This window comes from Mus caroli, unplaced genomic scaffold (assembly GCF_978045245.1).
Source record: "Mus caroli unplaced genomic scaffold, Mus_caroli_1 scaffold_15, whole genome shotgun sequence".
Classification (NCBI taxonomy): Eukaryota; Metazoa; Chordata; class Mammalia; order Rodentia; family Muridae; genus Mus; species Mus caroli.
In genome coordinates this window covers 13,211,045-13,235,082 of record NW_028227270.1, presented here as the reverse complement: position 1 = coordinate 13,235,082, position 24,038 = coordinate 13,211,045, and the positions used below count along the sequence as shown (strand labels likewise).

General features: G+C 41.6%; 2 protein-coding genes across 4 annotated transcripts in view; one reads left to right on the top strand and one right to left on the bottom strand.

Moving 5' to 3' along the window:
* Ndufaf2 (NADH:ubiquinone oxidoreductase complex assembly factor 2) overlaps window positions 1–3,702 on the bottom strand; it is a 158,602-nt gene extending 154,900 nt beyond the window's left edge. Inside the window, exon 1 of one of the 2 annotated variants that reach the window (XM_029468237.2) lies at window positions 3,529–3,702. In XM_029468237.2, coding sequence (XP_029324097.2) covers window positions 3,529–3,655 — 127 coding nt within the window. In that variant the 5' untranslated portion in view covers window positions 3,656–3,702. The remainder of the gene's footprint in view (window positions 1–3,528) is intronic. The other variant, XM_085830852.1, reaches the window with a different exon arrangement.
* Window positions 3,703–3,829: 127 nt separating this feature from the next.
* Ercc8 (ERCC excision repair 8, CSA ubiquitin ligase complex subunit) overlaps window positions 3,830–24,038 on the top strand; it is a 41,693-nt gene continuing 21,484 nt past the window's right edge. Inside the window, exons 1-8 of one of the 2 annotated variants that reach the window (XM_021180092.3) lie at window positions 3,830–3,956; window positions 5,759–5,854; window positions 11,420–11,521; window positions 14,340–14,463; window positions 18,290–18,371; window positions 19,669–19,737; window positions 21,621–21,687; window positions 23,649–23,749. In XM_021180092.3, coding sequence (XP_021035751.1) covers window positions 3,880–3,956; window positions 5,759–5,854; window positions 11,420–11,521; window positions 14,340–14,463; window positions 18,290–18,371; window positions 19,669–19,737; window positions 21,621–21,687; window positions 23,649–23,749 — 718 coding nt within the window. In that variant the 5' untranslated portion in view covers window positions 3,830–3,879. The remainder of the gene's footprint in view (window positions 3,957–5,758; window positions 5,855–11,419; window positions 11,522–14,339; window positions 14,464–18,289; window positions 18,372–19,668; window positions 19,738–21,620; window positions 21,688–23,648; window positions 23,750–24,038) is intronic. The other variant, XM_029468475.2, reaches the window with a different exon arrangement.

Genomic DNA, 24,038 nt, shown 5'->3' with positions numbered 1-24,038 from the left:
GTAAAGTGCTTTTATACAAGTGTGAGGACCTGAGTTCAAATCCCTGCACCCATGTGAAACACCAGCTCCTGTACCATGTGCCTATAATCCTAATGCAGAGGAGGTGGAGCCAGGATGATCCCCAGGGACAGCAGGCTCAATCAGTGAACTCGGGGTTCATCAAGAGACCCTGCCTCAAAAAATAATGTAGACAGTGACTGAAGAAGACAGATGGCATTGATCTCTGGCTTCCATATAGAGGTACACGTGCATAGGAACACGTGTGTGCCTGCGCGCGCGTGCACACGCGCACACACACACACACACACACACACACACACAAGGTAAATAAAAATCCTAGCACAGGAGAGCCAAAAGGCAAAGGCAGGTGTATCTTTTATGAGTTCCAAGCCAACCTGGTTAACATAGTGAGTCTAGTTCAGCCAAAGCTACATACTGAGGCTGTTTCAGAGGAGAAAACAGAAAACCAAAACAACACACACATACCCTTCTTAATATCCAACACAAGAAACTTCTAAGCAAATATAACAAAATATATGCACACTCCCTGTGCTGATAACTACAAGTGAAAAAAGAAATCACAGAACCAAAAAAAAAAAAAAAAAAGGAATCCAAATTTAACTCCAGTTGATGGGGACTTAAATCTCACTCTCTTAAAGTGACATTTTCCAATTTATTTCTCTTGCACTCCAACAAGGTCTTGTGATGTTAAGTATTTTATTCACATTTTTTGGAGCAAGTTGGAGCACTGAGCTCATGTGGAAATTAAATGGTAGGAAAAGGCTAAGAATCAGTAACGCCTCTGGGGAAATGAAAATTAATGCTCATGCAAAACCCACATGTGAATTTTGTGGCAGCTCTATTCATAAACACCAAAAGCTGGAATCAGCCCAAATGCCTTCAATGTAAAGATACAAACTATGGCACAGCCTTGACATGGACTGTTAGTCATCAATAACAGGAAACAAACTACTGGTAACTCTTCACAGCTTAAAGGCATCACGCTGAATGGAAGAGGCCATTTTTTAAAAGTTACAGATGGTATGACTCTCCGGATAATATTCTCAAGAAGACAAAACTCTAATTGACATAATAATCAGTTAGCAAGATTACGAACCTAGAGAGTCAAGGGTCAGCATGTGGGAGATACGGAAGGCAGTAACCGGGTTCTGTATCCTGATCATGATGAAGTTAGATGAATCCCTGACGCATCAAAAAGTGAGATGTGTGCTAGTTTTATAGCATTTGTATTTGAAAAGGAAGTTGTGCTGTGTGTGTGTGAGTGCTCTGTGCTCCACGGCGTACATCCTGTGTGCACGCATGTGGAGGCCAGAGCTGGACGGCAGGGCTTCTCCTCTATCTATACTCTCCGCCTCATTACCTTGAGACACCACCTGTCTCTGGGTTGGAAACTTGCCTACTGACTAGGCTGGCTGACCTCTCGGAGCTACCAGTCTGGTCCTACAAACCTAGGGTGTAGGGTATGCACAGCCATCCCTGGCTTTGGTGCTGGAGATTCGAACTCAGAACTTCCTGTGTGCTGAGCAAGGGCTGAAACCCAGTGAGACATTTCCTCAGTCCTCGAAAACAACTACAAATAAACTCAGTTCATTAGTAATAAAGTAAACAGTAAAGAAAAACTGAATATCTGCATGTATCAATTATGTATGTATTATACCTAACAGTTGAACCCTTTAGTTCAACTGCTAGTGCTGGTGGGGGTACAAAATGGATCAAGCTGTTTCTTTTCTCTCTTTTTTGGGGGGTTGTTTTGTTTTGTTTTTTCCTTTGAGACAGTGTTTCTGTGTAGTCCTACCTATCCCAGAACTTGCTCTGTACACTAGACTGGCCTCGGATTCCCTTGCCTCTACCTCCTGAGTGCTGGGACTAAAGGCGTATGGGCCACTTGGGCCACTCTGTCTGTTTCTCACAAAGTTTAACGTACCTCTCCAGGCTGATCCAGGCGTTCTCCTTGTAAAAGAGAAATGAACGCATTATATCTATAAAGTCTCATCATTTATCTGTGACAGTCTTAAAACCGGGACTAATCCAAAGATCTATGAACAGGTGAGCAGGTAAGAAAACTATTTACATTGCATTCCACACAATAGAACATTAGCAACAAGGTAAAAATTTTGATGCACATAAAGATGAACTTCAAAATAATTATCCTAAATACAGGACCCAGAAAGAAATCTATAAAGACATATATACAAATATTCACTTTTAAAACCTGTAGGAAATGAAGACCAATCCATAGCGTCAGAAACCCAGATCAGTGGGTACCTGGGTGCAGGCAGCAGAGGCAGCATATTTAAATGCTCAGTGGGCGAAAAAGTTCAAGGTAATACGTTTTAGAAAAGGGTTAAGTGGGTACTAGAGAGATGGCTCAGAGGTTAAGAGCACTTGCTGCTCTTACAGAAGACCCAGGTTCAAATCCCAGCACACACATGGTGGCTAAACAACCATCATTAACTCCAGTTCCAACAGCTTTGGCACCAGATACACAACTACATACCTGCAGGCAATACACACACAATTTATAAACCTTTTTTAAAGATAAGAAAAACATTTTTATATTACCATTTAACATAGTTAATATTGTGAGAAATTAATGAAACACAGTTGTTGGACCAGTCTTCAACCTTCCCAGTAGCGACAGACACTACTATTATCTCTTTCATGTAAGACCACCGAAGTAAGTGAGAAAAACTGACTTGTGCCTAAGCTGCCTCAATCAGCGCTTAAGCTCTGACCCAACTTCTTTCTCTGCGACTTTCTATACTGGAGCAATAGAAAAAAGTAAAAGACATTGTGTGGCCTGCTGCAAGGGGGACGGGGAAGGGGGGTGCGGGGGGGGGTGGAGACAGAGAGAGTCAGAGACACACAGTCACACACACACACACACATACAAGGAACGCTCCCCCCCGGGGGGGGGGTCTAGGTGTAGCCCTGACTGTCCTTGAACTCACTCTATAGACCAGACCGACCTCGAACTCAGAGGTCCAGCCGCCTCTGCCTCCGGAGTGCTGGGATTAAAGGCGTAATCCAACACCGCCTGGCTATAAAAGAACACCCTTTACTAAACCGGTCCAGTTCTTGAAAACAGCTTTAGTTAGACACACATTTCTGAAATCGACCTGGACAAGGTCTTGGGACTCAGACCTCCTGGTAAGGGAAACGGGAACTGTTCATTAGAAAGGATCAGTGTATTCGGAAACTTCTGGGTTGACAAGGACGGCGACAGACAGGGAGAGCGCGCCAGCCACTGCGACACTGAGAACCGTAAACTCTGCGGACAACCTGGATCTGAAGACCAAGGCAAGGCACTGGCGCAAGGCCTTTCCCGATGCTCCCCAGAACCTCTGGCAGATCTTGGAGGACCGGGACCAGACTTCGTCGCCCAAGGCAACCACCAAGCCCTGGGACCCGGGACAGGGACCAGGGCACCCGAGGCCCGGCCCCCAACTACGGCGGCCGCCACCCGCCCGGGACGCGCAGCGACCGGTAGCCTCTCCTCGTTCTCACCTCTCCAGTTCTTGTATTCGGCGACGTAGTAGTATTTGTTCCCAAGATGGTCCGTGCCCACGTGCTCCCTCACCTCCCTGGACAAGGCGCTCCAAACAGAGCGCCACACACCCGGCCACCAGCTCATGCCTGCGCCGAGCTCAAGGTCTGAGGATTCAACCCGCCACCGGAGGACACGCCCACGCGAAGCCCCGCCCACTGCCCGGCGTTTCCCGAGCCCCCCAGTAACGCCGCTCTCTGTTGGTCACGTCACATCGCTGATTGGCCAATGGGAGTCCGTGTTGTTGCATCCTCCAGTTCCCCGGTCTGTCATGGCAGCGCCCAGGCCTCCAGCCGGTGTGTGGACCCGAGATGTTGAGCTTTTTGTCCGCTCGACAGACGGGTTTGGAGGACCCTCTTCGCTTGCGTAGAGCGCAGTCCACACGGAGGTGAGTCACGCCCGTGCCTTTTCCTCTTCCGGTACCAAGGGAGAGTCTGGAGCAGGGAGATCGGGTCGCAGGACCGATTGGGCTGAAGATGAAGTCGGCGGGAGCCGGAGGAGGAAGACCCGCGTGCGCGTGTAGGGGAGAGTGTGAAGGAAAAACCCAGGTCACAGTGATTGTAGTTTGCCGTGTACATGAAGGATGAAGTTGGAAGTAACCAGGGAGCCGATTTAGATGACTGTCACTCCAGGAGAGACCTGATGGCAGGCTCTCCAATGGCAGGACTGTGAACATCCTCACGGCCAGCTCACCCCACGGCCTTCCACTGGACCCTCACTGCCAACATGACTGCTTCTTATTTCTTTGGTGCACTTTCCTTCTGTTGACCAGCGCCTTTATTTTTGTAGAATTTCATGTGGGTTTATCTCTGAGGCACAGACTCGACGAACCTGCATGCTTTGACTGTGTTTGCAAACCGAGTAACAGGTGTACAGAAATCAACCGTACGGATTTCGAAAGAAGGCATGTAAATAAGTCACCAACTACGTGCTATTTATATAGTAACTAGTAGATGAAATAGCATCTTTGGGGCATTGAGCTTTATGGTGTTTCTTAGTAACTGAAATTTGAACAATGTTGACGGGGTCTAGTATTTAGTTAAATTACACTGAAATTATATGTATGTATGTATATGTATATATATATATATTTCACGCTTCAGTGAAGATTATTGTTTTGTTAAAGTACTGAGGTTATTTTTAAATTCTCATTAATTTTTGTAACTGAACTGGAAAGTCCTAATTTATTCAGAGAAGATGACCTTCCCTGTCATCCTCTAGTGACAAAAGCATAATAGACGTTACATTTGGCGCTCTCAGACAACATCTTTCAAAGGATGTTTACAACCTGGAGCTGTAATTCACATAAACTGGATATTGAACATACTGAACATTGGTGACACGAGCCTGTGACCCCAGGTTCCTAGAAGCAGATGGAGGAAGATTTCTGGCCCAGCCTGGGCTACCGAGCAAGTTCCAGGTCAAACTGAGCTGCATAATGACATATGCCACTCCACCGCACCCCTACAGTAAGAAAAATGACATTTTCATCGTCGCGTAAAACGTGCTGAGTGCTGACATGTTTTTAAGACCATCACCGTATCAAGAAGATTAACACTTGCACCCTAAAGCTTTGCTGCGCTTTGGTACCGCTAACCCTCCTCCACTTCACTTCATTTTAACTGCGGCATTGATAATAGTTTGTATTTCTACAGTCTTAGACGTCTAAGAGAATCTTTAAATTGTGTAATTCAAACTTTTATCCACTAGATGTCATCAGCCAAGTTTATTGGAATTTTTAACTTTCCCTGAAAGTTTGTTTATCCATAGATACCTTTTTAAGGACTTAAAAGCTTTAAGTCAGCAGTTTTCAACCTGTGTGTCTCTACCCTTTCACAGGGGTTACATATATCCTACATATCAGATAATTATAATATGAATCCTAACAGAAGCAAAATTTCAGTTATGAAGCAGCAGCAAAAATAATTTTATGGTTGGGGGTCGCTACAGTCCGAGGAACTGTGTGAATGGACCCCAGCACTAGGGAGGTTTAAATGGAGTTTAAAGTAGTGCTTCAGTTTAAAACTTGTTTAGAGGCCTGCACTTATAGATCTGAATACCTTTAATGTAGTAAGAAACTAAAGACTTGCAGAATTTGTGGTAAGCTATATAATCTTGGGGAAATAAGGAATTTATACTAAATGTTTTTCTTATCCTTGCTTTATCTTTTTTCCTCTTTAATTTTTGAAGGGTCCTGGGGCTGGAGTTAAACAAAGACAGGGATGTGGAAAGAATCCATGGCAGTGGAGTTAACACCCTCGACATTGAGCCCGTTGAAGGAAGATAGTAAGTTGCGGCTTCACGTTTCCTTCTAAGTAAGGTGCAGAAAAATCTCGCCTTTTCAGACTGATTAGAAGAAAGCTCTTACAAATACTTTTTTTAAAATTGTAAATTGTAGCGTTTGTTGGAAAAGCATTTATTCATTTGAAATTGAAAATCAAATACGCAAAATGTTATCAGATCAATATTCCAAATGTGGCATAAATATATTCATGTTAAATCAATAAACCGGGATTTATGTTGATGCCGAAGGCTTTTAAGTGTGGGATGCATGTAAGTGGCCTTCTAACCTCTAATTGTTACTTTCAGAGACGAATGGGAAGTGACATGTAAAAAGTAGAAGTGTGCTTGGCACTGGGTGTAAAGCAGACGATCACTGAGTTTCTCATTTACCAGCTAGTGAGTGACCTTGCAGTTTACCTAGCCTTTCAGATTTCAGTTTGTCTTAGCTGTTCTATAGGAATGATCCTGCTGAAGAACTGGAGAAAATCTGTATTGAGAGCATGTTTGTTCCACCCCATTGCCGACCCTGTAGCTGAATGTGCTCCCTGTCACGGCACACCACACATCGGCACACCACGATATTCATTCGGGAAGGTTTTGGGGTGGAGGGTGCAGCTCTGTGGCAAAAGTACAAGATCTGGGTTCAGTCTAGAGCAGAATTGGAGGAGAACACAAGGCTGTTAAGGAGTGTAGGCTTGGAATCCTTGTGAGCTGAGGGTGTGGTTCACCTATAAACCCTCACCTAGCAGGTCCAAGGCCCTGGATTCAAGCCCCAGGACTACAAAGAAATAAAACAAAATCAAGCCTTATGTTGTTTATAATTAGATTGTGTATTACAATAACGTATGGGAAGTAGCTTCTCACGTTTTGATCTAGTTACCAGTTGCCCTGGCTTTCTGGATTCCTGGTAAACTGCTGTCATTTACATTAAAATTAGCCATGTGGGTGTGGCAGACTTGCATTCTCTACCTTCCCCCTCTGCCATAATAGTCTACAAGAAACGCATGCCCAAACAGTTCTCCCCTTAGCACATGGTTACAGTTAAAAGATGGCACACAATAATTCTTTCTTTGCCATAGCTTTCCAAAGCTTAACAGATTTCCTGTTCAAAGGCAGTTAGGGGACACTCATTGATAAATATGTGCAGATCCAGGGAACAGAGAACAGCTAACTTATTTTGTCGTTGGTGTAAGTGGGAAAAGTGCAGTAGTGAAGCAGCCAGGCACTGGCATAGTGATTTTGTGCCCTGGATTACAGTGCGTGTCTGTGTGAAGACTGTAGGATGAAGATGCTTTTATGGTGCATCGAATTAAATCTGAGAAGTTAGCACAGTAGCTTTCCCTTTAATACATGGTAAAAGCTACAACTATGTATTTCTTTGTTTGCTAAGATAACTATGTGTAACCACATTTAGTAGCAAGAAGAAATAAGGTGGACATATATGTCAAATTGAAAACCAAGTATTTTCTTTTGCTTAAGAAAAATCAGTGTATGCGTAAATTGTCTAGAATTATATTATTAGCCGGGCGTGGTGGCGCACGCCTTTAATCCCAGCTCTTGGGAGGCAGAGGCAGAGGCAGACGGATTTCTGAGTTCAAGGCTAGCCTGGTTTACAGTGTGAGTTCCAGGACTACACAGAGAAACCCTGTCTCAAAAAAAAAAAAAAAGAAGAAAAGAAGTCTATTAGTATTTATCATCTCCCATGAACACTATAGCAGAAACTCTAAAAACCAGTATCAAAACCAGAACACAGAGATCTAGTAGATCAGACTCAGTTCCAAGATAGGTGTTATTTTAAGAAGACTATCCATAAACTGCATTTTAACAGGTTCCGTTACATAGAATACATTTGCATACCCTTATGAAGATTAAAATGTATATATCTTTTGAGTTCTGTTGATTTATTCATCTTTTGTGAGTCTTCTTTCCTAAATCAAATTAATACCCTACCTATTTAATATGGTCACAATTAGCAGAATAGCAACCTCATTGTTAAATAATATTAATGTTTGGTACTAAATAGAAATTCATTTAATTTCAATAATACATTTTTATGCAGTAAATAAACTCAAAAGGAAACTTTTGGCAGTTATTTTAATTAAAAAAATTGTACTGGTAGAAAAACAAAAATCCAGCAGGTGTGAGCATGTAGTTCCGTTGGTAAGATGGTCACACACACCTGTTGTCCCAGCTCTCAGGAGATGATAACAAGAGGCTGACCCCTGGAAGGTCGCCAGGTCATGAAGTGTCTGCACAAATCCCAAACTCTGAGTAAAGGGAGACAAACCTCGATGACTGCAAGGTCTGTGTGCTGTCAACACGTGGAAGAACGGAGTGAGCAAAACTGATGGAGCTGCTGGTCTGGCCGATACCTCCAAATAGCCATCTGATTACAGCATGTCCGTCCCACACCAGTTACAGGTGACTTCACAGCCAGCCCAGCCCCTATAATGGCCCCTAGGAACTAATAGGCCAAAGCTCTGTGAAGAAAAGAGCCCCACACTGAAAAGTAGACTCCAGCTTAAGCAGTGTGGGGCAGTTCACACAACGGGAAAGGGCAGCCCAGTAACAGTGTGGACATGAGTAGATCACAACATCTTATTAAAAACTTTCATGTTTTAGGTTTCTTATCAAAAGGAAAGAAAATATAACTTGGAATATTTTTCTGAAGATAAAAGTTTAGATGTTATTCTAAATCCAGACTCCCTTCTGAAAGAATAGGGAAAACATGTAAAAATAGGATATAAGATGTAAGAGATAAGAGACAGTGACATCATGCCAGACAGTTCATCTGAAAAATGTGTCAATGCTCTATTCCAAAACTAATAACAACAAAAAAATCTGTTTACCTACGCATACATCTATGTGTACGTGCATGCGTGCATATGTGTGTGAGCTCTTGTCATTCGTGTGTGGCCCACCTTTGACCAGCTGAACCACCTCTCCAGCCTTCCCCCTCAATAATTTTAAAAGGTAGAATCTATGGAAGAATAATGTAATTCAAATTTTAGAGTCTCAGAAATGAGGTTATTAAACCCAAGAAAAAAATTAGAAGTAAAAGAGAAATATTTCAGAAATGAACCAAAGCCTAAGGAACACAAGCAGATGAGTACAGGGTGTGCTTCCGTAGAGACAGAGCAAAAAGCAGCGAGAACTTAAAGATCAGAAAGGACAGGAAGGCCAGGACTGGGCTGTAGCGCAGTGCTGTAGTGCTTACCTCTTCAGGTTCCATCCCAGCACTGAAGGAAAAGACCAGGATGTGAAGGCAGTCAGACAGACAGGATAAAAGCCAAGAAGACCCAGGTGACGCACCACAGGGGCCCACAGAAAATGGCAACACAAGCAAGCAGAATAAATATGAAACTATAATTAAGTAAGCCTTGGTACTGGAGTAATCTACAACTGTGGTGTATAAGGGAATGGATCACACGTCACTGTCACCAGAACTTGACTTTGGGATTTTTACTCAAAGGAAGCATTTTTTTTTTAATCTAAAACACTCTGAGAATTAAGACTTTTACATCTGCTCATACTGATGGGCAGACATTTGTCAGCATACAGTATTCTTACAGCACTGTACTCGTTAACCCTTCTTTGGTATTCTACTGAGTTGAAATCAGATAGTGAGAATAACCAGAGGTACAGAAATATATGTGTTGATGATAACCAATAATTCTAGAAAACAGCAACATTTCATGTAAATGTATAACTGTGGGTCTAGGTATTGGTTTGACTGCTGATAACATCACAATAAAGAAATTATAAGCAAAGATTATAATATAAGTAAAGATTAAAAGTCTAAGGTTGAAATTGCAGAGCAAATGACCTGGGTTTTGCCAAGGATAAATCACAAGAAATAACAGGTTGAGGGAACAAAGAAGCACAAGGGTGAATTGAAGGTCTGTGTCCATCTAAAGCAATCCAGAGCAAAGCTCCTGTATTCATGATGCACTGCTGGGCGATGAGTTGGACAGTATTCGAAAAAGGAAGTCAGTGATTCCTATAAAAATTGCATTGGTGAGGAAGGGAGGGGAAGGGAGTCGTGGTGGGAAAGGTCCTAGTGTGTGGACGTTCCTGAAGGTCCTGCAGGTGAGATGTACCTGCTTAACTCGCTAACTATTTTGTGTAATACTGGAATAAAATTCAGAATGTCTAAAAATTTTGCAGTTAAGTTTGATCCCGAAGAGATTTTTATCTTGTAAGAAATGTAAAAGGATGATGCCCCCAGTGAGGGTGGGAATAGAAACGGTGACAATATTGACTGTGAAATGGGATGTATTCCAGTCTGTGAGAAAATTAAAACCCTCCCTTTTGTAGACTTTGTTCTGAATTTGCCTCATGCTTCACCACCTGTTATTTTTTTCAAAACTGAAAATATTATGGCTGATGGGCAAGTTATTTAAATGTTACAACTTCAAATTTGAAGATTATTTCAGGTAATGTTAGGAAAAAACCAAAATCATAATTGGAGAACAAACAGCCTGCAACAAGCTAAGAGCAGTCCTGGGCAGACTCAGGGTCCTGTGTAACATACATGATGGACTAAGAGTATTCTACAAGCTTATTTTCGTAAATTAGTTGAATTAATATGAAGAACTTTTTGTTGTCAAGTATATGATTGCATATGACTATTTAGAAATCATTTTTTACAGTTTTTTTTTATCAAATTGTTTCCAGGTTCTCCTAATGTAATGTAATGGACTGGTTTGAAGGACAGCTTTGCCCCTTTAGTGCCCTTTGCTCCTAAGTGAGACACCTTTCATCTCTCCCCTCTCCCTCCCACGCTTCATAATATGGTCCTCCCTCAGACACTAGAGTGTGACTCTTGTGCACCTTCTCTTCCTCCTTCAGGAAGTAGTATAACCAAGGATGCTGCCCTTGAAGCTTCAAGCTAAAATAAAAGTAGCTTATTATCATGGTGGTCCCAGGTGCCACTTACACTTTAAGATCAAACACAAGGCCTCTCCTACTAGGCTATAACCTTCCTGGTGGTCAGGGAGCGGGCCCTGTGTTTACTGCTCATTAGCGAGTGAGTGCCTTTTGTGTTGTGGGTACTGGGGACACATGAATGGAATGAATATCTTTAGGAAAGGAAGGGGGGCAGCTTCCACTTACTGTCCCATCAGCTTTATCATTCAGGTGAAGTGCCCTCCCTCACTTTGTTATTACGACTTTTAGACTTTTACAAATGTCCACAGGTTCATAGGTGGTATAACTTGCCCAGGAACCATAGCTGCTGTCAGTCATAGGCTAATTCTGTTTTCACTTGGCAGATTTAAGAAGACCTTTGGAATGATACTGTAATCTTTTACTTTTTTAGCTGTCTTTTGCCGTCTTGTCATACCATCTTCTTGTAATCATGGAGGTAAACTTGAAATGATCGAAGGTTGAGTTTTCTCTAGTTGTGCTTTTGTAAATGTTAAGAAATTCCAGTTTGCTGGAGTCTGATAGAATTAACTGAACTTGCTGTCTTAATACTTATGGCATCTCTAGGTCATTGTGCAGTGATGAAGACGTGGACTGTAGGTGGACGTCTCACAGTGGTTAATGTGCCTTTTCTGTTGTCAGCATGTTGTCAGGTGGCTCCGATGGCGTGGTTGTACTCTATGACCTTGAGAACGCCAGCAGACAGCCCCATTACACATGTAAAGCAGTGTGTTCCGTCGGCAGGTGTGTATTTGAAAGTGTAACTTAGGAATATGTAAACAGTTCAGTATGTTTGCATCAAGTAGAAACAGTGAAAGTAGCAGTCATAAGCATGGTGTAAACAAAATTTCATTGTCATGGATATTCCTTGATGCTTTCTTGAAAACTATTAATATATTTTTGTCATGTGACTTCCTCCAGTTTTTGTGTCAGCTTTCAAATGATTTTTTAGAAAGACTTTTGTGTCATTTTGTTCTGTACCTACAGAGCATATCCCAGTAGCTATGGTTTTAAGACCACTTAGTATAAGGTTCATGTATGAATCTTACAGCTAATTATAAATGCAGACTAAGTTTTCAACTGGTGTTAATGGGGAAAAGATTAAACAGGGTGTAGTGAATATGTGGGCAGTACTCTCACCACACACACGCATGCCCCTCTTTCTTGTCTGTCTGCTCACTCAAAAAGGCTCAATTTAAGCCCAGACAATGTCATACTCAGTGCCTTTAAACCAGTACTTGGGAGGCGAAGGCAGGCAGATGTCCAAGTTTGAGGCCAGCTTGGTCTACAAACTGAATTCTAGGACAGCCAGGGCTTCATAGAGAAATCCTGTCTTGGGGGACACACACACACATATACACCCCACACACACACACGCACACGCATATATTATGCTCAACCTAAAAATATGCCTGTCTGTCCTGACTTCTCTGGCTCTTTGGCAGTTTCTTTTTTTCCTAAGAGTCAGTTGAAGTCTTTTGCCAGCTGTGTCTGTCTCATCTGTTCTTACGGTAACTTTGCCTTCTCAGTGCTCTCTCACAGGAGAAGCTCGCAGAGCTGTGTGTTCTCAGAGCACTGCAAAGTACCCTAGGTTCTGATTTATAATTGTGTGTTTACACACTATTCATTTTAGAAACACAGCTTTGAAAATCTCTCTTGAGACTGGCTTATTTTGTCTTAGAGGTAATTTTACTGGTTCCATCATTCTTAGCATGCTTCTGTGGTAATTACATATTTTAAAAGCATGTTTAGAGCTGTAAACGCTACTGTGTAAATCAGCATAGCAGCTTCCCACACTGTGAAAGCTAGCTGGCTGGGAGAACGCTTGCCGGTCAGCTCCAGCTTGATCTCTCCTGTCCTGTGACCAAGATGTACTGTGTCTTCAGCAGTAATGCCTTACCATCTAATTAATGGTGGACAGCCACGATTAATAACAGTAGCCTAGGGCCTCCCAGAGTTGCAACATAGTATGGTACCTGCTTTTTAAGAGATTTGAGCCATTTACACACTTTTAACCCTAATCAAAAAGAAAAACAAAGGAAATTAAATTCTAAAGTGCTGGCCTTGAACTCACAGAGATCTGCCTGCCTGCTTCCTCAGTGCTAGGATTAAAGGCATGTGCTACTACACCCGGCTTTAATTTAATAATTTTAAAAGTCTGATATCTGAGATTAAAATTTATTAAATAATGAAATATATACATATTTTATATGTTTGACATAACTATATATATATATATATATATATATATATATATATATGCATATAATGTTATGCTATGATCTGGTAAGTTTTTTGGTATTTAATTTATATAAATGTTTAGTGTGTCTCTATTATAATATGGCTTTTATTCCTAGGTTCAAAGGCTAAATGTATGACATTGAATTTCAAAATGGGTATATTCACAATATCATTTTAAAAAATAATTTTAATAAAATTTATTATGTTATTGTGGCTTAGGCAACTTAGTAATATTTAATTTTCATATACTTAATTTGTTCTTGAGCATTAATAAGATTTTACTACCAAAATTTTTACTAAATGTATCTGAAAATAACACATGTAATAGAATGATACAACATTGTGTCCTGTTTCAAATTTTAAATTTAAAATATAAATGAGCTTTTGTTTGTATTTCTACAGTAAGGACTGGCTTTATTTAAACCCACTCATTGGAAAGTCTGTGTTGAAACCGAGACTCCGCGGAGCATAGTAGAGTCAGTCTAACCTATTTCAAGTTGAAATCTATTGGAGTGAGCTTGTGCCTCATGCAGTTGTGGAGAAAATGAGAGAATCAAGTTTACTCAGTGAGGAGAAAGAAAGAAGGAAAGGCTAGAACAGGGAACATGACAGAAATGATGCCATTTGCACTTTGTTATGGGTCACCAGCATAGGCCCAACTCTACCGCCCTTCTCCTTGGGATTTCATCCATACCTGATATTTGGCATTCCAAGCAGATCAATAAAACTCAGCACACAGCTTTGCCATTGGTGCCAAGGACGAGGAAAAGACAATGCTGAGGGTCTCTCACTTTCTATAACAGAAAGGAGATTCAAAACAGGGGCTCGCTGCAACCAGGTGGAGTTTGAATTCTTAGCTGAAAAGAACAAAGGTGTTTATGAACTGCCGTCCACCTGTCTGTTTTCACCCAACTGCGGGTAAACACTGTTGTGTGGAATCCCAAGGCAGTGTGTGGAGCAGTCCACAGTTCTAATAATAATTGAGAAAGGAAAATCCCATGCCGGTACTGAAAACCACTGCCACCTCCAAGGTGAAGGAAACCCACTGTAGTTGGCCACACACACACTGAAGGCAGTACAGTGAGCATATCCCACATGGTGTGCCTCAAGAAAATGCAAGCCTCCACAGCTCGCAATGGGTACCAAATTTGGAGATGCCTAGATATCCTCTCTTCCCTTCAGAGCAGCTAAAACAAGGATGTGTGATCCTACCGTAGAAATCCATATCTTCCTCCCATAGCCTGCTTTTTTTTTTTCATAATAATATATTTGAAATTCCCCCAAGATTTGAAGACTCTAAATCTTGATTGCTGTTTTGTAGAAGCCATCCCGATGTTCACAAATACAGCGTGGAGACTGTTCAGTGGTATCCTCATGACACTGGCATGTTCACATCCAGCTCGTTTGATAAAACTCTGAAAGTGTGGGATACAAACACATTGCAGGTAAGAACATTAACAACCTTTCCAAATTACTCTGTGGGAAAATGGAAACCTGAGTCTTCAACTGTATGGATGGTCTTTTGCTAAGATGTTCTGAGTGTCAGATAGGAAAACAGTATAGTTAAGGAGAGTTATACCCTGGTTAACTAACTTCTGCTGATTAACTCTGTGACAATGGGCAAATGCCAAAGAACCCTGTATCTCTTTGCCCTTGTCTGAAATGAGGGCAAGATGGCACCTTCTAGAATGGTGCCATCTACTCTGTATGGCTTATTTACCAACATCCATAAAATAATCTAGCACAATGCCTAGCACATAATCAACACACAGAACCTTAGCAAATACCTTTGTTATTTGAAAACTTTGAGCTAAGGAATAGAATTAGATTTTTCCCCTTTTGATCTAAAAGCTTGCAGGAAAAGAACGTTTTTAAAGTATAGTGAAAATATAGATAGCAGATATGAGAATTATATGATAACTAGAGACATTTTTCAGTACTACTCCTTTCTCTCAGCTTTCTATTTACGTACCTGTAGTACCTCTCTATAGGAATGTGACATCCATCGCTTCAGAGCTGTTTCTCATGATCCTCTGTTCTGTGCCAGCCAGAGTTATGTAGCAAGACCCTTTCTCAAACACACACACACAGACACACACACACACACACACACACAGAAACCAACAAAACAAAACCCAACGTATGTGGTAAAGATTAAATGTGTGTCATGAACTTCCTGTTTGAACCACAGTGGGGTATCTTGAGGTCCAACCAATCCTCCATTGGCAAAACCAGCAAAGTTCTGTTTAAAGGGTTTGCAGAGCTGATAAGGAATCTAGAACTCTATAGGCTGGTTCTCAGAGACCAGAAAGATCTAGAAAGTAACTTCAACTTCATAAATGTTGCATTCTTGTCATTTTTATGTACAGCAAGAGATGGACACAGCAGGACTTGGATAGCTTTTAAGACACAGAGTAGCAGTGGGTCATGGTCTATATGCCTATAATTTTAGCATTTGGGAGGCTAAGGCAGGAGAGTCATGTGTTTGAAGCCAGCCTGTACTTCTTGTGAGGCCAGCCTGGGGTACAGAGCAAGACCCTGTCTCAGAGCAACTGCAACAAACACATACACAAGAATGGTTCCCGGTTCTGGAGTGGGAGTTAGGGAGTTTATTACGACCAAAGGGTTTGCAAGACAAGCGTCTGGAAATAGTCCAGGGACTGGTCTGTTTGAATCTGATTCTGGAGTGAGCGTACGCTGACAGTAGCGGTCTGTGAGTCAGGAACATTGAGCTGCAGAGAGGAAGCTTACATAGAACAAGACGCTAACAATGACCAGGGTTATAGCACAAAAGAACTGGCAACAAACCCGGCGAAGTGACCGAAAGGAAAATGTTGCGGTAAGTTTCTATTTCACTTAACAGGAAAAAGACTTTAGAGGACAGTGGGGTGAACGGCTGTATTGGTCAGCTTCCTAGCTGACAAACCAGATAGAATAACAAGGCTATCAGTGACAGTGAAAGAGTAGAGAAGTGTAAAGAAGAATAGTGAAACAGAGTAAGATTGCAGTGAGTTAAGAATTGGTAAGTGGGTCCTGGTGAGATGGCTCAGTGGCTGCTGTTCCAGAGGACTCCGGTCAGCTCCCAGCACCCGCATGGTATCTCACTATAGTCTGTAAGTATAATTCTAGCACCCTCACACAGACATGAATGTAGACAAAACACCAATGCACATAAAATTAATGAAATTATTTTAAAAAGAAGAAGTGGTAATTAAAGATTGCTAAATTAGATATGAAGAAGAGGAAAAAAGTTGAGGGCTGGTATTTCATAATTTTGTCTTGGGGATAGATATTAAGATGAAGAGGATTTAACTTTCAGTGCTGCTGAGAATGAGCCAGAAAGGACAGTAGTTAGAGTTAACCCATGGGTAACCTGTGATTGAAGTTAGAGTTAACCCATGGGTGACCTGTGATTGAAGTTAGAGTTAACCCATGGGTGACCTGTGATTGAAGTTAGAGTTAACCCATGGGTGACCTGTGATTGAAGTTAGAGTTAACCCATGGGTGACCTGTGATTGAAGTTAGAGTTAACCCGTGGGTGACCTGTGATTGAAGTTAGAGTTAACCCATGGGTGACCTGTGATTGAAGTTAGAGTTAACCCATGGGTGACCTGTGATTGAAGTTAGAGTTAACCCATGGGTGACCTGTGATTGAAGTTAGAGTTAACCCGTGGGTGACCTGTGATTGAAGTTAGAGTTAACCCATGGGTGACCTGTGATTGAAGTTAGAGTTAACCCATGGGTGACCTGTGATTGAAGTTAGAGTTAACCCATGGGTGACCTGTGATTGAAGTTAGAGTTAACCCATGGGTGACCTGTGATTGAAGTTAGAGTTAACCCATGGGTGACCTGTGATTGAAGTTAGAGTTAACCCATGGGTGACCTGTGATTGAAGTTAGAGTTAACCCATGGGTGACCTGTGATTGAAGTTAGAGTTAACCCATGGGTGACCTGTGATTGAAGTTAGAGTTAACCCGTGGGTGACCTGTGATTGAAGTTGGCCACAGTTGAGGGGATCTGAACACAAGCAGAGAGATTGCTTGTGAAATGGGCAAAGACTGTTTTTCCATGATGGAAATGAAGAGCAGAAAACGTAAGCAAGAATGACTGGCTGCATAAGAGACTGGGAGATTTCTGATTCATTGGCTTTTATTTTCTCTTTGAGCTAAAAGATCTGATCACCTGTTGTGATTGAGTAAGGATGTTTGTGAACAGTGGAGAGAGCTGGAAAGGTGGCAGGATATTGCAGACAGCTAGTTCGTGAGGAGACTCTGAACTGTGGGCTGGCAGTCCTTACTGTAGTCTATCCGCAGTGAATGCTCTTCTACTGAGACCAGTCTGCTAACTGCAGGGTTTCGCTGAGTAAAGCAGAGACTGACTGACCAAGAGTAAGCTGTGGGCAAGTCTGACTCAGGGTGTCTTGTAAATAAAGTAATATTAACAATACAGACATTGGGGCTGGAGAGATGGCTGAGCAGTTAAGAGCACTAACTGCTCCTCCAGAGGTCCTGAGTTCAATTTCCAGCAACCACATGGTGGCTCACAACCACCTGTAATGGGCATACCACCTTCTGTTGTGTCTGAAGATAACTACAGTGTACTCACATATATATAAAATAAATAAAATGCAGGCATCTTCATTACTTGCTAACTGCTTTGACACTACAATAGCAGAGATGTCTGACTGTCTTTGCTCATTGAAACTGCAGAAAAAGCTTGCCAGCCCTTTTGTACATCAGTGTGGCAGTAGACTAAAAAAAAAGAGAGATTTTATGGCTTTGGAGTAGAGGTCTTAACAAAGAGGATAGCAACAAACAGAGAGAGTGGTGTTGGATGTGTTGGACTTTACAGTCCAAGCTGGAGAAGAGAAGTGGACAGGAAGGAATGCTGGGATTTCAGGAGCTTGTAACAGAGTTCTAGGGTAGTTGGTGAAGAAAGCCCAAAGGAGATAGTGTGGTTACAGATAGCTCTCATTTATGATGTCAAGGGCATTTGATTGGCATCATGGGATGAAAACTGAGGCTGGGTGGCTCTGAGAGACAGAGCTAGCTAGCTCATTGCTGGAGATGCTAACCTGCTAGAGAGGAATGGTAAGCCAGAGGCTTGCTTGTCTTGCCTTAACTTCTGGGATTTGTCATGTTTTAGATGATAAATTGCTGTCAGTCAATTAAGAATATGTTTAAGATGTGGGAAGGAGAATTCTTGCTTTGGCTTTTATGGTTTTTTTTGGGTTTTGTTTTATTTTGTTTTTGATTGTCTCTCGATTAACAGGCTGCAGATGTGTTTAATTTTGAGGAAACAGTTTACAGTCATCACATGTCCCCAGCAGCCACCAAGCACTGTCTGGTAGCAGGTGAGAGCACATCCTTTGCCTTTTAGCTTATGGAAAACTCCCATTTTAGAGTGAGTTATGCTAACCCAGAAAAACCTTAGCCCAGGTAAAGATTACTTTCAACACTGGATCCTAGGGTAGGCCCAGCACTTGCTAATGGCTGGGATCCAAAGACTGGGAGAGGATCAGTTCTCTCCCCTTTCTTCTTTCCTTTTGCTTTGCTCTTTCAGAGAGCCTGTGTCTGTTCTCAGAGGAATCCTTTTAAATCACTTATCTTTCAGGTATTTTTCTATGAACAAAATATGGCAACTTGGCCTGGCGCGATTCCTCAGTTGGGTAGGGCTGTTTGCTGCCAAGCTTGGTACCTAGAACGTGATTCCTGGAACACACATGGTAGGACAGACAGACTGACTCCAGCAAGTTGTCCTCTGCTCTCAGCACGTCCTCTCTCTCTCTCTCTCTCTCTCTCTCTCTCTCTCTCTCTCTCTCTCTCACACACACACACACACACACACTACATAAATGTATTTTTTTAAATTTGATACTTTTTCCTATTCAGCACATAAAAGGAAAACTTCTTTCTCTTTAATATTGTTATGGAAAGCAAATAGGATTTTATATGAATCCTGCAATAACAACAAAACATTCATGTATAAAGAAAAACTGTTAACCTAATATTAGGTGTCTGGTCCCAGGACTCCATTAGTCCTGAGTACTGCGTGAACCACCTGGCCTGAGTTTTCATCCCACAGCTGGACATCAAGCAGCTGCTTCATCTCTAAGAGCCAGACACTAACTGATCCTCTAGTTGCTAGGATGCTGTTTCTACCAATTGGAGGGATAGCAATAGCATTAACTTGGGGAAACTGCTGTTGAACTTGAATGGTTTCATGTGATAACATGGCAAAGAACAATACATACTTGGAATGCTGATGGAGGCTCCCCTGTGATACTTACTGTAGTCACTTCTCAGTGTCTCTGCACAGACTGTTGTGTTGTAAGATGAGAACAGGCAGTGGAGCCCAGGTCTCCTGTGAGTGCAGTGCAGGCACAGGCCCATGTCTCGGGCATAGCCAGCAGAGGCAGACGGTTTGCTTGTTTGTAAGTGTATGATGGCATGCCTTTCTAGTTCTGTATAGCCAGCAGAGGCAGACGGTTGGCTTGTTTGTAAGTGTATGATGGCATGCCTTTCTAGTTTTGTATAGGCTATATAGCTGAAAATGCTGTGATTATTAGTGGTCATTTGCTGAGACCTTTTTTATAATGTATAATAATATTATATAAAAACTTTTCCTTTTCTTTTTTTTGTCTTTAACAGTTGGAACAAGAGGACCCAAGGTACAACTTTGTGACTTAAAGTCTGGATCCTGTTCTCACATTCTACAGGGTATTTTTTTCTTTTTTTAAATAAGGAACAACTACTACTTTGAGTAAACAGTAAAGTGTTTAGTAAGAAGAAGCGTTGCTAACAATGCGTTCTTTGTAAATGGCATGACTGGTGCGTTCTGTGCTAGTTGTCAAGTCAACAGAGAAATCAAGGTCCTTCTGTGCGTTAGTCTTGTAAAACTGCGCTGTTGAGACTTTTCTTTCTTTTTTTTTTTTTCAAAGTATACTGTAGCTGTCTTCAGACACTCCAGAAGAGGGAGTCAGATCTTGTTGCAGATGGTTGTGAGCCACCATGTGGTTGCTGGGATTTGAACTCTGGACCTTCAGAAGAGCAGTCGGGTGCTCTTACCCACTGAGCCATCTCACCAGCCCTTTTTTGATTTTTTGAGACAGGGTTTCTCTGTGTAGCCCTGGCTGTCTTGGCACTCACTTTGTAGACCAGGCTGGCCTCGAACTCAGAAATCCGCCTGCCTCTGCCTCCCGAGTGCTGGGATTAAAGGCGTGCACCACCAAGCCCGAGACTTTTCTATGAGCAGTGACTGCAGGGGGAACTCAGAGGGAAGATAGAAAATGCAGCTCGGAGCCCAGCAGTGACTACTGCAAGGGGAGCTCAGAGGAACTCAGAGGCAGGGGAAATAGGAAATGCAGCTCGGAGCCCCGGCTGTTTCTACATGAAAACCATTAAACAAGGAAAGAGACTTGGGTCATGAAGAGTGTGGCTATCGAGGAAGCTCTTCTCAGTACAGATAGGTTAGGAAGAAAGTGAAGCCGTGCTCTGGGGAAGGACATTAATGTAAATAACTTCATTAACTGTTATCCGGACTGTTTCATCTAATTCTAAACAATGTCATGTTAGAATGGAATGCAGAAATGCACATTTTTATCCGTCTCTGAGAAACATAATAAATATACCAGTAAAACTTGATGGAATGAGTACCCTTTTTTTAAAGGTTTATTTAATAATTTAATGTATATGAGCATTTCCCTGCATGTATGTACGTGCACCACAAGTGTGCCTGGTTCCCTCCGAGGTCAGAAGAGGGTGTCAGCTTCACTGGGACTGGAGTTAGAGTTTTGAACTGCCTTGTGGTTGCTGGGAATCGAACCCCAGTCCTCTGCAAGAAAAACAAGGCTCTTAACCATTGACCAATCCTGCAGCCCAGTGGGTAGCATTTTTGATATCATTATCATCAATAATTTCAGTTGATTAAAAAGCTAGGCAGATGAAATGGAACGATTCTGATTTGAATAGTTCCATTAGGTAAAACTATTCTATGAATTTGTCATCTCAGTCTTTTTTTTTAATATTTATTTATTTATTATATGTAAGTATACTGTAGCTGTCTTCAGACACTCCAGAAGAGGGCGTCAGATCTCGTTATGAATGGTTGTGAGCCACCATGTGGTGGCTGGGATTTGAACTCAGGACGTTCGGAAGAGCAGTCGGTGCTCTTAACCGCTGAGCCATCTCTCTAGCCCCTGTCATCTCAGTATTTTAGAAACAACTGTTTTCAGTTAAGCTTTTTCTTTTTTTCTGTTACAATTTTATAAGAAACCATAAAATATTCTTATTTCTTTAAAATACTTAATTTTTATTGCTGTGTATTACACCTCAGTGATGTGGACTGCTTTATCCAAAGTAGTAATTGTATTTTTTCCAAAGCAGAAGCCATTCAGGTCCTTTTACATTAAAAGTCTTTGATTAAAAACTTCCCAGAAACCTCACATCAGTCTTTAAACAAAGACACTGCAAGTTTAAGACATGATCATATCCATTCACTACATTTTATGCTTTCTGTTTTCTGAGTCAGGCAAAATTATTGCCGTCCTACTCTGTTTTGTTTTGTTTTGTTTTGTAAATACTTCATTCACTTGTGCTTGCAGGTCACAGACAGGAAATATTGGCAGTTTCCTGGTCACCACGCCATGACTATATCTTGGCAACAGCAAGGTAAAGTGCAGTTTATTTGGTTTTACTCTTAGTATTAGTAATTAGAAGCAATTTGAGAGATTGCCTTTTCATAAGATACAGATTTTGTCATATATAGTTAGTACCTGAAAATGAAACATTAAGTAATAAATTTCAATTCAGATCAGTCAAGAAAATATCCTTTGCATCTTTTGTATGTGTGCAGGTGCACATGTATGAGTGTAAGCCAGCGGCTGACACTGGGGTTGTCGTCCTCCACTGGATTTATTCGGAAGCTCTCCACTGAGCCTTGAGCGCATCAGTTTAGGTAGGCGGCTGCCTTGTTCTCCTCTGCCCAGCTCTGGAGTTACAGAAGCACACAGCTGCAGCTGGCTTTTCAGGGAACCTGGGCTCAAGTCCACACCCTCGTGCTACAGGCTGCAGGCTCTATCTGTGAACTGTCTGCTCAGTGCCCTCCTTTGCATGATATCCATCTTGAAGGCATTCACAGTTCAGAGCCCAGAGAAAGCAAGAGACTCTCTAGTGACATGAATCAGCTCACAGGGCTAGTAACACAGTTGTGTTGTTTTCCTACATGGAAGCACAACAGTACACACTTACGAGTAGTTTCTTAACCCGGAATTTTTGTTCTGATATAAAGTACCCATCTATCCATTGATTGAGTTTGTTAGTATTTAATGGCTACTACCTGTTCCAAGTACTATATACTACAGACACAGGTTGATAGCAACTTCAGAAAGCAGACAGTCTACAGAAGATCACTACAGATCACTGCCTACAGAACAACTGAAATGCCTTAGTAGCAGTAGACCTTCAGGCACTAGTACAGGAAGAGAGCAGGACCGCTTGCTCTCCGTGAAGTTAAACAGTGTGTATGTGGTAGTGGTGTGTGTGTGGGGGGGTATGGATTGGAGGTGAGCTTGTAAAGATTCGGAATGATAGGCTATGGGAGAATGGCTAGTTAAGGTACATAGGACCACTGGACAGCTGTGCTCAGTTCAAGAAATAGACTACAGCTATACCCAGCCACAGAAATCTAAACATCACATGACACAGACAAAGGATTTATGTTGTATGTACCTCAACATATGGAAGGTGTGGAAGTCCTGCTAAAAGGAAAGAAAATCACATACACAAAAACCTGTCGGAGGGGTCAGTGACCCGAGGAGGTCAAAGTATGATTACTGAGGGACAGTGACAGTTGGATTGTAGGTATCAAAAGGCAAATAGGTCAGGCAAGATGGCAGGGGAAGATGCTGTCTGCCAAGCCTGCCAGAGAGGAGAGTTCAAGCTCACATAAGTAGTCCCCTGATACTTTTCCTTGCATTCTTGTACACACATGCACACGTATGTACCCAAACATACAAGTGCACATGTAGATAAATGTAAAATAGTTTTTAAAGAATATTCTTATAGTCTTTATAGAGACAGGATGGATTGAGTGAGTCTGACTGGGAGCACATGTTATTATCAGGGGATTTTTAGAGGAGAAATTGACACATGCTCTGTCTGTTCCTTTGTTATTTTACTTGAAAGAAAATGAAGTGTCTAGCTTCTAGAAGATTAAAGATGAATCTGACCACAAAGGAAATGAAAATAGATTGTCTTCACTATGTACCTTATTTTCAAACTTCTATAAAAAATTTAAAAAGAAAAACAAACTAAATAAATGTTTAAGCAATGAGATTCCTTAACTGCTTGATTTTCTAGATAGCAATTGAGAAATAACAGAAAGTGTGTCATAAGTAGTGTGATTTTATCCTTGAGTCTGATGAGAAAGATTACCTCTCTCTGCTACTGTTTTGGTATTTTCTGTATTGGTGAGTGGCCAGTATTGAATATTTGTTGAAAATAATACAGTACAACTGTAGGAATATATTTGTGCTAATAGAGTGAAATGTCTGTGGTCAAGTTGGCAAAGTAAAGAGTGGAATTATTATCGTAGCTACGTATGTCAATATACGACTTCTGTTTTCCCTCAGTGCTGACAGTAGAGTAAAATTATGGGATGTGAGAAGAGCGTCAGGATGCTTGCTTACTCTTGACCAGCATAATGGGAAGAAGTCACAAGCTGTTGAGTCAGGTAATGAAGACCACAATAAGATAGAAATACAGTAGTGCTTCTTACGGTGGGCTTTCTTTCCATTGAAATCAAATCATAAATATACATATTGACAAATTAAAAACTGATTTTTGTAAATGGCATTCACCAGAAATCAGTTTGTGAGTCAAATTTAATTATGGTTTTCTTTCTCCCAAGATACAAATAACTGGGGATTGTTTTTTCCTCCAGAGTTGCAAACGTAACTTCTGTGTAACTTGGTTTGCAAATATTTTTCCTTTAAAGCCAACTATGCAAATCCTATATTACA